Source organism: Etheostoma spectabile, chromosome 23 (assembly GCF_008692095.1).
Source record: "Etheostoma spectabile isolate EspeVRDwgs_2016 chromosome 23, UIUC_Espe_1.0, whole genome shotgun sequence".
Lineage (NCBI taxonomy): Eukaryota > Metazoa > Chordata > Actinopteri > Perciformes > Percidae > Etheostoma > Etheostoma spectabile.
The window spans coordinates 16373188-16386451 of record NC_045755.1 but is presented as its reverse complement, the minus strand read 5'-3'; the positions used below and the strand labels follow the sequence as shown (position 1 = coordinate 16386451).

Sequence of the window (13264 nt, the reverse complement as noted above, 5' to 3'; positions counted from 1 at the left end):
CGCAGCTGACAAGGTAACGACTGACGCTCTTCATCACGTGTCGACAGCTGCAGTCTGCTCTTACCTGAGCTGGAGAGGAGGATGATGTAGGGAGTGGGAGTGATGGGAAGGCAGAGGAAAGCAAAAAGGGGTGTTGGTGTTTGCTGAGTCTACTTTGACTCCCTCATAACACCTCAAGGGTGACTTCCCCTTTCACGTCTGAGCATCTGAACACAGAACAGAGCACAACTCACCTGTCACATGGTATCAGCGTAGACCACACAATCCGGTTTTGTCTTCAGTGTACTGGAAACATACCAATATGTTCAGAGTTCAAGGCTTTTGGTGCCCCAAAGGTAGACTGGTTTTCCAGCCTCATGTCCTAGCTCCTAAATAACCTTTTCCAGTACCAGTAACTCAGTCTGATGATATGAAACGGAGTAGTTTGACATTTTGGAAAATGTGCTCATTCTCTTTCCTGCCAAGAGTTAGACAAGAGGTTTACACCACACACACACACACACACACACACACACACACACACATATACAGTAAATATGCAGATGGAGCCAACAGCTAGTTAGCCTAGCCTAGCAGTAATACTGGAAACAGGGGGGGAATAGCTGGCCCTGTTGCCAAACGTTAACACAGTTTACTTTCCAGCTCCTTGAAATCTCCCCTATAAAGAGTCAAAGTCCCGCCCTCCTACTTATGGTCAATGGAAACTATCTTTCAAAAAATATGAACGGGAGTCAATGAGAGATAATAATTACTTTTTGGTCCGGTTCAAATTGTGCCATGCATTTTACAAATGATATGTGTAAATTTAGAGAGATTTCAAGAGATAAACAATGTGACGTAAAGAAGTTGAACAACATTAGGTTTTGTGTGAGATCGCTTAGTGAACTACATCTCTCGTCTCAAACAATCACCAGAGGAAAATGGCTGTCCTCCTGTCCAGCTTTACATAATGGTGAAAACCGTTATGAATCAGGTCCTGTCGAGAGCTGCAGCTACTCAAAGGGAGTGGAGGGGAAATGTGGTGACGCCAGGTAAGCGACTTGGACTTGTAGTCCGTCTAATTACGTATTTTCCCATAGCATTTTAACTATTTTGCGACAAACTGTCTTGACGCGCAAAGTCATTTTTATTTTGGAAAACATTGTATGTGTAATCCAAGGCAGAAATTTTTCGGGACCAGAAAATAGTTTGTCTTTCGCCATTGACCCCCGTCATTTTTGCCCCAAAGATTTCAGCTATCAATTAACATTTTATCTTGTTTATATATCCGTTCAAGCACAACTGTGTAAAAAAACAAACAAATTGCTTTTAAGCTAAAGTAGGCTATTCTAACTGGCTAAAGGCTCCAGCTACATATTTAAGCTAATTGGCTAAAGGCTCCAGCTACATATTTAAGCTAACTGGCTAAAGGCTCCAGCTACATATTTACCTTAACCAGCTGCTGGGTTCAGCTAGCCTACACATTTATGCTCATTGGCTGCTGGCTCAAGCATTGTTATACTGTACAGACATAAAAGGTGTTAACATCATCGCTTAACGCTTGTCAAGAAAGCAAATAGGTGTATTTTCCAGATTGTTGAACTATTGATTATAATATCATAACTTTCAAGTTCAAGACTGGTTTTCATAAAGAAGGTTATTAAAATTAAAATAGATTGTAAAGCTCTGATTTGTAATCTGAGAATACAACCCCATAAAGCTGAAGATCTGCGTCAGACAAAACCAAAACAAAAAAAGTCCCAGACCACCCCCCCCCCCAAAAAACAAACAAACAAACAAACATTTGGACAGATGAATGCACACAAACAAAGACAACATGAAAAGCTGGCAGGAAGTGTAACCCAAGATAAACAGTCAGATTTATTTTAAAAAGCTTGCATGACATCATCATAACAATCTCCAGCTGTGGGCTGGTGCTAAAAATAGCAAAGATGTCAAAGCCCTGGTACATATATGTCCATGAAGTGTGCAGAGAGCATTCCCCAGATAACAGCAGATGGCTCATAGATTGGAGCCCAGTGACGAAAGGCTGACTAGCTCGTCCACACACGCCTGATGTGGGCGACCCCAGGCACCGGAGGCTCACCTGAGAAAAGCACATGCAAGGGCTCCAAAATAATTGTGTATGGGGTTAAAGGGGGCATGGTGATCTGTTTTGACCTTACACACATTGTGTACATGAAGTGGCTGCTGACCCGTATCACAGGGGTTGTGATGGAAAAAATGAGTCGGGCTTGCTGAAACAGAAAGGCCAGCTGCTGTGTGTGAAGACATCCGCTATTCGATGTGTTTGGGACGATCTGATTGGTCAACGCTCCCAGGATGTAGCCGGATCCTGCCGAAGTATGCGGAAAGTCTCTAAATGAAAAAAGGTTTCACTCCCAGCCAAAAAACACTTGCAAAAGTCTACTTCTGCATCTCTTGATGCTGTTGTGATGTTGCATTTCCTGCTCATTTCTGCTTTCATTTTGCAAATAGAAGGAACTTTGCTGCAGTTCCGCAATTGTAAGTAACACTTTCAAATTTAAAAATTACCAGCGAGTACAACAAGGCAGACGAATTCCCAATCTGGGAAACCCTATATTTCATAACAAGCCTTTTCCAGCTTCTGATGGATGGAAGCCTTATTTCAGCTCAATGAAGTCATCGGTGTCGTGTGTTTCTCTGATGTGCATGATTAGTTGGGCCAAAGCCTGGCTCTGCTCCTGCTGCCGGGCTTCACCACTGCTGTATGAGGGAGAAAAAAACATAAAGGGGGAAAAGAGAGAGTCCACGACATCATCTCTCCAGGCCTTTTAAGGAGCTCTCCAGTGGAGGGCTGAGCGCGCTGGCCCACTTTCCCATCAGAGCTTCCCAGCCCTGTCTCCTCTCCCCAGGGAGCCTGGAACATAGATTGACTGAGCACAGACTTATAGACAGACCAGGAAACATAATATGGATATAATATACTTTAAAAACATACCAGAAATACTCTAACAAACTGACTGTATATACGCTAAGACAGTAAAGACAAACTACATGAAACACAAGTCAGCGGCATGACATAAAGATCATTTGTCATGTGCACTTATGAGAGAAATGGGCCGTGAGTTTTAACATGTACTTATCGTGTTGTCAAGGTTACACTTCATCATTGTTTAGACATTTTAATATGTGTGCCGGCACACGCAAATACAGGGAGAGGAATGGAGATGCTAGTTGCTGGCAGCAATCATATTCATCATTGTATTCCCAGATGTTGTCAAGGGCTCAGTGTTCCAGAGCTCATCAGATAGAAACACTGGAGAGAGGAGGGGAGTGGGGGAAAAAGACAAGAAGTAAAATCGAGAAATAAAGAAGGCTTTGCTACAGTGGTGACCCTCTTTGGCTTTATCACTGCCGATGTCAGCCAGACCCCACATGGCCCCGTTGCCATACCTCATACTGCCACTGCCTCATACATGACCCTCATACGACCCACACACACCCACACAGAACGGGTGAGATGGAGGAAAATAAGTAGGGGGAGACCAAGAGCAAGATGAAACAAGAGAAGAAGGAGGGTGAAGAAGCAGATTGTGTGGGTGAGCTGAGTGTGTGTGTGTGTGTGTGTGTGTGTGTGTGTGTGTGTGTGTGTGTGTGTGTGTGTGTGTGTGTGTGTGTGTGTGTGTGTGTGTGTGTGTGTGTGTGTGTGAGTAAGATTGATCGAGGGGAAGTACCGTTGCATGTGTGACAGTGCAGACAAATGGCGAATGAAAGGCTGTTATGTTGGCAAGTTTGGCCCTGCTCTTCTGCCAGATCGGCTTCATGAATTCAGTGTTTCGAGTGCAGCTTTGAGGCCCTCAACCTGCTCTATACATAATAACCGTCCCCGAAATACACGATGAGGCTTTTCGAGTAGGCTGGATGGAATCATTTTGTTTTCTTAAACCAAATGCAATGGTATAATACGACCCATTTAATTCAAGTAAGGCAACAAAAGTTGAAGAATCTGCTCCTTTTTTTTCCTTCTTCTACATTACATAAAACATGACAAGCGTTAGTATCCAGAATGCTGGTAATTCTACAGACATCTAACCAAATCAGCTGGTTTTAGTGATGGGCAGAAATGAATCAACTAATCTTTTTGAACAACTCCTTTTAGTATCCGGTATGTACCGGGTCAGCTTGTTGAACGTACCGATTGTTTATGAATCCTCACTCATACTGCCCACACTCTCGCTGTTACCGTAAGGCACTGCACACACTGAGAACATAGAAAGCGGGCCAACCAATGAATGAGAAGGAATTATTATCTTGAACCAGTCCGTCGATACTCTAGTCAAGACAGCTTGGCAGCTTTACTCACTGAACGAGACCAAATAAACCGCTCTATCGAACTGGAACGTTGGCTAATTGCAAAGGAAGAACGACAAATTGATGCAGTCTGATCAGATTTCTATAACAACGCTGCATACAAGTAGCCTGGAAATCAATGTAAACGTATACATGATAACTGGTAATGCATTAAAAGAGAAGTTTTGTAGGGAGGGAAGCACTTTCTGTGGAATGTACATGTACTATAATGGAATGTCACGGAGAAACTGGCGCCGTATTTTTGCAAAAAGTTTTAAAACTCGAAAGGTTCGATACACTTACATGAATCAACACAAAGGAAAAAGTCCGCCCATAACTAACTCTTTTAAGTGTTAGCTTAAGAATTAGAAACCATTAAAGGACTAGATTTAGGCCTCGTTCTCACACCAACAAATGTTATGTATTTCAATGAGATCCATGCATTGATGGTTGACGTGGACGTTAAAAAAGGTGGAAACTTGTTAAATTGTTGCAGAGTGATTTTAAAGCATCATTGACTAAGACACACCAGATGTTGAATGTGTATTGTACCTCAATAAATTACACTAGCCTTAAAAAATGTTTATTAATGTATTTCCCATCTGCTTACTGGAAGCAGGCACAATAAAAACCTGTTTTTAGGATGGTCCATAGCTGTATATGAAGACCCACATCAGTTAAAAGTAATGTTGCTTAATTATTTAGCCTGCAATAAATCAGTCAGATTCACGCAGTAAAGTTGTTGACTTTTCCCCACTTCCTATGACCTCGTGATATTTTTCATGGCATTTAAAGGAAAGGAAAACTGACATTGTTTTTTAGGTTATTTGGATTCAGTTCAACTATCAGAGCAAAGCATTGCATTCTGGGAGAAGAGACAATATGTACGTTGCACCGTTGAGCCTGCTGACTTCTGCATTATCCCGTGGCCCCAACTCAAAGGCTAGATGTAAGCTGACAGAGCGTGGGACAGCTGCAAGGCCCATTGCTATGTGGTAAATGCGTGCTGAAATAGCCAAATTAATGGAAGGGGCTCAAGTCCAAACCAGGGTTCAATACCGGGCTACATTTTAGTGCTATGAGCAGACGTCAATATTTACTGCTGCCATGACACAGCGACAGGCAGTACCATTTTGGTACCTCTCACTTTTAGGGGAGATTCCATGCCAGTTTCGGAAAATCCCAGTTTTTGTGGCACGTTGGTGCACCCCCTTGTGACTGTTGTTTCTTAGAGAGAGGCTTAATAGGGACAGATGTACTGGGAATGTTTTTCACAACACAGTGATTTGTAAAGATGTGATTTTAAAGAAGTGATTTGTGTTTTGTAAAGTCTACAACTCTCACAAAAAATCTAAATGCTTAAAATAATCAGATAAAAAAATAATTAAGGTGTTCCCAGTCTATGGGACTTTAGAAAGTCGGGGCAACAAAGGTTTTATTCAAAGTAGGGATATTCTGTCTGGATGTATCATGTACAGTAGCAACGTTATTTTGAAAATAAAAAACTTAAGATAAGTATGTACGTATGGAAATATTTCATTTTCCAATTTTGTTTCATTATTTAAGATGCATGTCAGTTTATGTGTTATAAAACATTGGTACAGAACATTTCCCAGGAAAATGACGAGGTAAAGAAAGCTATTCACGGATCCTCGCGCAAGGATATAAAAGGTAAGACCTGTTGCCTTGACTTGTATTTCTCTTGACTCACAGATTCATGGGCCTCATGGCTTCTTCCCAAGGAAGACACATTTCTGCCTCATGAACCCAAAAAGAGTTTTCTCTCGTTGCCATGACGACCACACTTCTGTATACTTCACAAAACCTTTTGGGCCCTACCGTCCTCTCCACCCACCGGGTTTAACAGATCTTCTTCTTCTGCTCAGGGAAACTTCAATTACCGACAACACGTTTTCAACCACCGCAGGGCCTATTATGGTCAAATGGGACTCTATTGCCGGGCCAGGAACAGCATCTCCTCCCCTGTAAATCTAAGAGCGTTGTCTCATGCTCACGGCGCTCTGACAAGCCGAGGTCAAGGGGTCGCGCCTCCAGGTGATGTGTTTCCATAAGGCCGTGCAGAGAGAATGCACATATATGGTGTGGTCTTTATTTATTGCCAGCTCTTTAACTGGAGGACTGCAGACTCTCCTCCTTCTGTAAGCTCTGCTCCTCTTCTAAAGCGCTGAAGCTCTGGGTCTGCCTCTTCAGAAAATGTGGGATTTAAGCATCTCGGATATTTAAAGAGCATTATGATTTTATCTACCATATGTCAACAGAATAACTTATAATGTGATTGTGTCGGGTTTTCAGTTCTCTGCACAAGCTAAGCTGAATATACCATGACCCAAAGCAGTAATCTGAGAATGTTTAACTGCAAATGCTTGAGAGGTCTGGACGTCGTCAGATGAACTTGACAGTTTGCAACACAAAAGGGTTGTATGCTTAAGGGGGTTGCTGAACAAAGCAGGAAATCAGGAACGATTCAGCGTCCTTAACATGTTTCCTATGTAGACGGTGACGGGGGGGCCCCTAGTGACCCATTGCACAAACAGGTTTATCTGAAAGCTTATCATCCAACCAGGGGTCCCAACGCAGTGTTTCCTCTGTCTGCCTGTCCCTGTTGTAGACATTGGCACTGGCAATATAGCTACATCCCACACATTTATCTGTTGGCTAATAAACTCCATTGACTTTGCACGCATGAACTGAAAGAGAAAGGGCAACGAAAACAGAGATTGTTGTACAGAAGAGAGAGCAGATTGGGCTCTGGACTAGGTCCTTTGTATAATGACACTTCAATAGAGCAAGCTCCATTTGTCACTACAAGAGCATTAGGAAAAAGGTCCCAACACCTACTGTATGTCATCACTCATTCATGCAGCCTTGTGAATTCAGAAGCTACTTTAAAGCTGCATTGTAGAATATTTTCATATTAACAGCAGATCAAATGTGGAATGGGAAAACAGTGACTTGTAGTGACAAACCATCAGAAGATTATCACCAAACTCTGTAGTTTCCCAGGAGCATATCAGCATTGTTCAGCTTATTGTTTTGGTTTTAGACACCACAACTTTATTGTTTTGGTTCACTTTGTTAGACCCACTGTACACTACCATAGCATAAAAGGGCAGAAAGACAAAGTTAGTGACTAGCTTAAGCCTTTAGCAGCTAACAAGCCATATTTCTCCGTCTAGAGTTGTTGGAGTCCTAAACAAGGTCATCAGGTGGCCAGAAACATGACTCCAAATGAATATTACTGTTGCTCTGTTTCTGCTTGATGTGTACTTATCTAGTTGTTTGCTAACATGTAATGGTGTTGTTGTTAACGTGATTATATGTCACTGTTGTGTCTACAACTTGTTCCGCTGCCCCCATGTGGCCAAAAACTTAAATAATGCTGCTTTAAAAAATAGAAAATGAAAAGCTTTATTTTCAAAATGTTTATAGGCCTGTGTTGTAAAAGAAAGGGAGGCAAATGTCACGAGCAACATAAACTTTAAAATCTATGCTCTCCCACAGATGAGGCTCAACGCACACCACGGTGGTTTGAATTTGGGAGTCGAGTCGGCGGTTCAGCTCGCGGCCCTGAGAGGAGTAAGCATCCCATCTGACAATAAAAGAAGCCGGGTGCCTTTTCAGCCTCTGTAGTAAATGTCAGGCATTGGTAGGCACTAAACACATGTCTCACGCCACTGTGTACAAATTCCCAAGATGCTATCTAGCTTCAGTCCTTCTCTGACCCGAGAATGGCCTTGCTGTTTTCCTTCTTTAAGGGTAACACTGTGCCTTGAAGTTGACACTTTTCTCCCGTCTCCAGTGTTGTTATGCAGGATGTGAGATTCTTGACAATTGTCCCTATCGAGGCTCTGGAGAAGGCGTCTGATAAAATTGTTCACCCTCACATCAATCTGGTTGATTTGCATTAGTCAAACGTACGTCCATTACAAATCTTGAGAAAGCAGAGAGGGGGCCGTTTGACGCCAGCTTTAATCCCAGGAGTCTGCAGGGTCTAATTTGGTCAGATCAACATTGTGGTCAGATCAAAGACTGTCTCTTGTGTAAGATTATGGTTTGACATTTGATGTCCAAAAAGCTCCCCACTTCCTTTTTCCCATGTCATGTTCCTTTCCCATACCCTGAACCTACGCTCCTCAGCCCCAAGCAGCGCTGAACCACGCGGCTTCTGTGGTTTGACTTGCTCCAAGCTAAAAAAATGAGGCCTGATGAGACCAAGGTACGGTGAGTTTGTGTAGTTAGGTGTAAGCCGTCATCCTGTAATGCAGGGGAAATGAATGGTCTGCGCTGATCTCTGCCAGACAGCATATGGTTAATGATACAACCTTGCCCCCAGCTGAGAGGGCAATGATGTCACACTTAAAATGTGTAAATGACTTCACCAACACTAGAGGGTGCTGCTGTGTAGGGATTTAGAAAAAGGAATGACTAACACCAACCTGGCCACTGGTACTACACAACACCGGATTGTATAATTCACCACCGTCAGTGTAGATTTAAATCTATCTAAATGTTATATGTAGCTGTCATTTGGCTCCTGTAGATCCTTGTAAATAAACAAATTATTCTGATCTTTCCCTTTTGGTGGGCAGCAGAACAATGCTGCGGCTTCTTGTGGTTTTTGTTGTTTAGACAGCTCTTCCTTCACTGAACATGCAATTTATCTTTCCAGTAAGAGAGAATCCGTTCACTTGTTCCAAATGTTTCAGATTTTAACCACGTTTAGTTTCTAATACACAGTTTAGGAGTTAGACCGCGTTAGAGTAAGAAATAATCTCTTTTAAATGCCATGTTTTTTTATTGTGGACTTTGTGTAATGAGGTTTTATGACTTGTTTTGATGTCCACCGACTCTGTTGCTGTCATAATAAAAGAGGCTTCTGTGTAACATCACAACTCAACAACCAAAACAACTATGATGTGCAGAAAAATTATTTATGAATATAGTTTGATTCTATTCAAATATTTTAATGTGACAGGTAGGCATGGGCTGGTAGAAGACTCTAACGTATGATAACCTTCAGACCAAATATCATGGTATTGAGATATTGCAATTACAGCTTTAAAATGTAGCTTGTTTATATTTGTTATGTCTGTGTCATTAAACACAAGGCATTTTATTTTATTCACACTGCACATTGGCAGGGAGAGGGATTTCTCAACTGCACTTTCTGTCCTTGAAGATATAAAACAGCTCACACCTTAGGAACTGTATGACAGAAAAGTTTAGTGGTTTTGAAACCGTGACTTTTTCAGTATACCTTGAAACCGGTAACCTCCCCATGCCTAGTGACAATAGGACTCTATTGCATAGCTTCTTTCCCTGCTAGGTGTCACCACTGCAGTTCATCATTCATCATTGTAAACTAACTCTCCACAACACCTGATCTCTGTCAACAGAGAACCCTTTACACGTAACGCTTCAGTTTCTATCGCCATACTCAATAACATTGATCATGCTGAATCTTCACCCTGACTCTATTGCATTGCATTAAACAACTTTAACAAATGTATAAACCTGTCTATTGTATGTAGCATGTTACATGTTTAAGCTTATAAGCCTGTTTATATTGTATTCTAGTATACTCTTTATATTGTGTATTCTATACACACTTAGGTTTTGTCTTTTTTTTAAATTTGTAATTGTATTTCTTGCATGTATTTTCTATTGATATGCTATATATTTATCTTTCTAGTGTTAAAGTACATCTATCTATCTATCTATCTATCTATCTATCTATCTATCTATCTATCTATCTATCTATCTATCAGAAAACAGTTGTTTCTTACTTTTCAACAACCTGGACTTATTTTGTTTGCCATCAGCATTTTAAACTTGTTCCATTACATTTCTAATGGCAAACATGGTAATTTCTACTTACTAAATTACCATTTCTTATTAGAAAACAGCTGTTTCCATCAACAACTGAACAGCTTGTTAAACAAAATGTAAAATGGTGGGAGAGCGAGAGCCACTGTCGCAAATCCCTACCACAAAGCACGTAAAAGTGTCGTACCCCTGGTAGCCCCTGATATTCCGCGTGTGAAACCCCATCGGTCTCTCCGTACGGCACCCTAGCTGAAGACGGTATGTTTGTCAGCCTGATCCTTTAAAATGGTACAAATTATACGTATTCACTTGTTCCTAATGTAACTATGGCTCCCTGTGTGTTTCAGAAACATGCCAGCAAAAGGTCCTTTGCAGTCTGTCCAGGTTTTTGGACGCAAAGTAAGTAAAATACAGAATTTATTCCACGTGTGGTGTTGTGGCTACACTGTCTTGCTAGCGCACATTAGCTAAAGTAGCTTACATGATGCGGTGCGGTGTCTAGTTGTACATAGATATACCCGAGCAATTATACTGATGTTACGCCTATACAGATCTAAACGTCCTGAAACGTAGTTTGAAGTTTCATAACTGTTGTACACGATCATAACGCACCTGTAAGTGTTGGATTAGACCATGTAGCAAGCTAACGTGATAGCGTAACATTAGCCAGCTAGGCTGGTTGCTAACGCTAGCAGTGGTTGTGCTTTTGATACTTTACAGATGACAACGTTAACGCTAGTTGTAGCTCAACTGTCTCCTGACACAAACATAATACCTCAATTATTTGGAAATGTCAGCAACGCTAATCTATTACACAGCCTGAGAAATTACGTGTTCTCAACAACCAAATGTTTAAATCAAGCCCGTAAACAGTGCCTATGAATAATAACCAGATGGGTGGAAATGCAGATTCGAGTAGAAGATCTTTCAGTTGTTTTTGACCGTAACGTTACCTGAATTTTTGTGTGTTCATAGAAAACCGCCACAGCAGTTGCCCACTGCAAGAGGGGGAATGGCCTGATCAAGGTGAACGGCAGACCCCTGGATATGGTGGAGCCTGCCACCCTCCAGTACAAGGTAGGTCCCGGGCTGCACATGGCGGATGAGGGCACGGCCTTCAGCATATTTAATTGAATGTAGCATATTTAATTGAATGGAATCAGTGACTGGTGATGAGCTGTGCAGCATGACATGGGTCAATTGGGACCTGTCCTCAACTATGCCTTTCAAGGGTAATGCTCTTCCTGGCCCAGCAGCTGATAATCGTATTATACAAATTGATTTGAAGGAATTTTTATTTATTGCAGATGATTGCATACATCTCAGTCATCACATCATCTTAGTCTCACTTAAATATAAATTATTTGAAGCTAGTAGCTATTTAGGAACTTGCTCCAGGAAACAGCGGTATTCTGCTCTCAGTATACTGTAAAACGCATGTAAACCTACTGATATCCTGGTCACCGTGATTGTCTTTCTTTTGTTAAATGTATGGTTGACATCGATATTTGTCCTCTTTTTAGCTTCTGGAGCCAGTGCTGTTGCTGGGCAAGGAGCGTTTTGCTGGAGTTGACATCAGAGTCAGAGTGAAGGGTGGTGGACATGTTGCACAGGTCTATGGTAAGAAGATTCTTTTTGTTGTAAATGAGTTTGGTGCTTCATATTTAGTCATCAGTAGTTATTGTGTCTTAGGTTTTGTCACGTTTTTTAATATTTATTGTTTACTGTCTTCCAGCAATCCGTCAGGCCATCTCCAAATCCCTGGTTGCCTACTACCAGAAGTGTGAGTATTACATGTTGTTCAGTGCACAAACATAATGTGAAAATGCTCTTAAAGGTTTCCACAAAATGAACTGAGACTCAACACATGGGAAGTGTTTTACATTCAGTGATGTGCTTTATAAGCACATATTGCAATTCAGGACATTAGATGTCGGTAGAGCTGGGCAATGTGGAGAAAATCAAATATCACAATATTTTTGACCAAATACCCAGAAATCAATACTGCAACTATATTGTGGTGTTTACTACTAGTGCTTTCCCTAAAATGTTAATACAATGAGATTTTTGATAAATGATCATCAGTACTGTGGATATAATGACTAAGTGTGTACAGGCAAATATTAGAACTACAACAGTCTAAGTTCAGAAAATTACATCACTTTACTGTATTGCGGTCTTAAAAACCAGGATAAGACGACACTTATGCCATATTACAATATCCAAAATCTGAGACAATATCTACTTTCATGTCACAATATCAATATGTTGATATATTGCCCAGCTCTAGATATCATTATTTGTTTGAAAGATATTCTTGAAATGCCTTCTTCATAACAAACTTGCTTGCCTAAAGAAGTCTCCTGCTCACTGAAAACATTGATCCTTCAACATTAACTGAGGCTACAGATCTGAGGGCATCCTCAGTAGCTGGCAGGTTGTCAATAAGAAAGCAGGCTAGTTTTTCTAAAACATGGTACCACAATTTAGTTAGTCTGAAGTGGAAGGCTTCAACTTGCTGTGTTGAGTATCTTTTAATGTTTAATTGGTTGTATAAGGAATGACGATATCATTTCAGAGCAAGTAGACAAAACTTTTGCACAGTGAGCACTCTGAATTCATGAGCAGTACCCAAGACTGAATGTCTAAACTACCTGGTCAGGGGACGCATTCTCAACAATATAATTGTTTCCCACTTTTATGAATTCTTACTAAATATCATAATTTTAACAGGGACAAAATTAGTTATTTTGTGTTACAAAAGATCACTTGGGTGTGAAAATCTGAATATACAAACTAGTGTTTACTGCATTTTACATGAAGTATTCTGTACAAACTGAAGTATGCAGAATGTAGGAGCACTTTGGATAGAGAAGAACTTGCAGAATAACCTTAAGTGTGTATGTCCTAATGCAGATGTAGATGAGGCCTCCAAGAAGGAGATCAAGGACATCCTGATCCAGTACGACAGGACCCTGCTGGTTGCTGATCCACGTCGCTGCGAGTCCAAGAAGTTTGGTGGACCTGGAGCTCGTGCCCGCTACCAGAAGTCCTACCGTTAATCCTCCTGTACATTTTCTTAATAAATTGGAAGAACACAGAA

The 13264-nt window shown here is 41.1% G+C and overlaps 1 protein-coding gene across 2 annotated transcripts; it reads left to right on the top strand.

Moving 5' to 3' along the window:
- The first annotated feature begins 10314 nt into the window (after positions 1-10314).
- On the top strand, positions 10315-13264 carry rps16 (ribosomal protein S16). Of its 2 annotated transcripts, none has more exons than XM_032505575.1 (6): positions 10315-10419; positions 10509-10560; positions 11137-11238; positions 11685-11781; positions 11897-11944; positions 13078-13264. In XM_032505575.1, exons 2-6 carry the CDS (start codon positions 10513-10515, stop codon positions 13221-13223), a joined length of 441 nt encoding a protein of 146 aa, XP_032361466.1. In that variant the 5' UTR covers positions 10315-10419; positions 10509-10512; the 3' UTR covers positions 13224-13264. The 2 variants fall into 2 exon arrangements, with proteins under 2 accessions (XP_032361466.1, XP_032361467.1); XM_032505576.1 differs by having other exon boundaries at positions 10357-10419; positions 10509-10564.

What these genes read in the sequence shown, in the direction of transcription:
- rps16 (XM_032505575.1), top strand. Translation starts at nt 10,513, where the DNA reads ATGCCAGCAAAAGGTCCTTTGCAGTCTGTCCAGGTTTTTGGACGCAAA. An exon ending in CTGCCACCCTCCAGTACAAG is followed by an intron (nt 11,239 to 11,684) that starts GTAGGTCCCGGG and finishes TCCTCTTTTTAG; the next exon opens with CTTCTGGAGCCAGTGCTGTT. An exon ending in GGTTGCCTACTACCAGAAGT is followed by an intron (nt 11,945 to 13,077) that starts GTGAGTATTACA and finishes GTCCTAATGCAG; the next exon opens with ATGTAGATGAGGCCTCCAAG.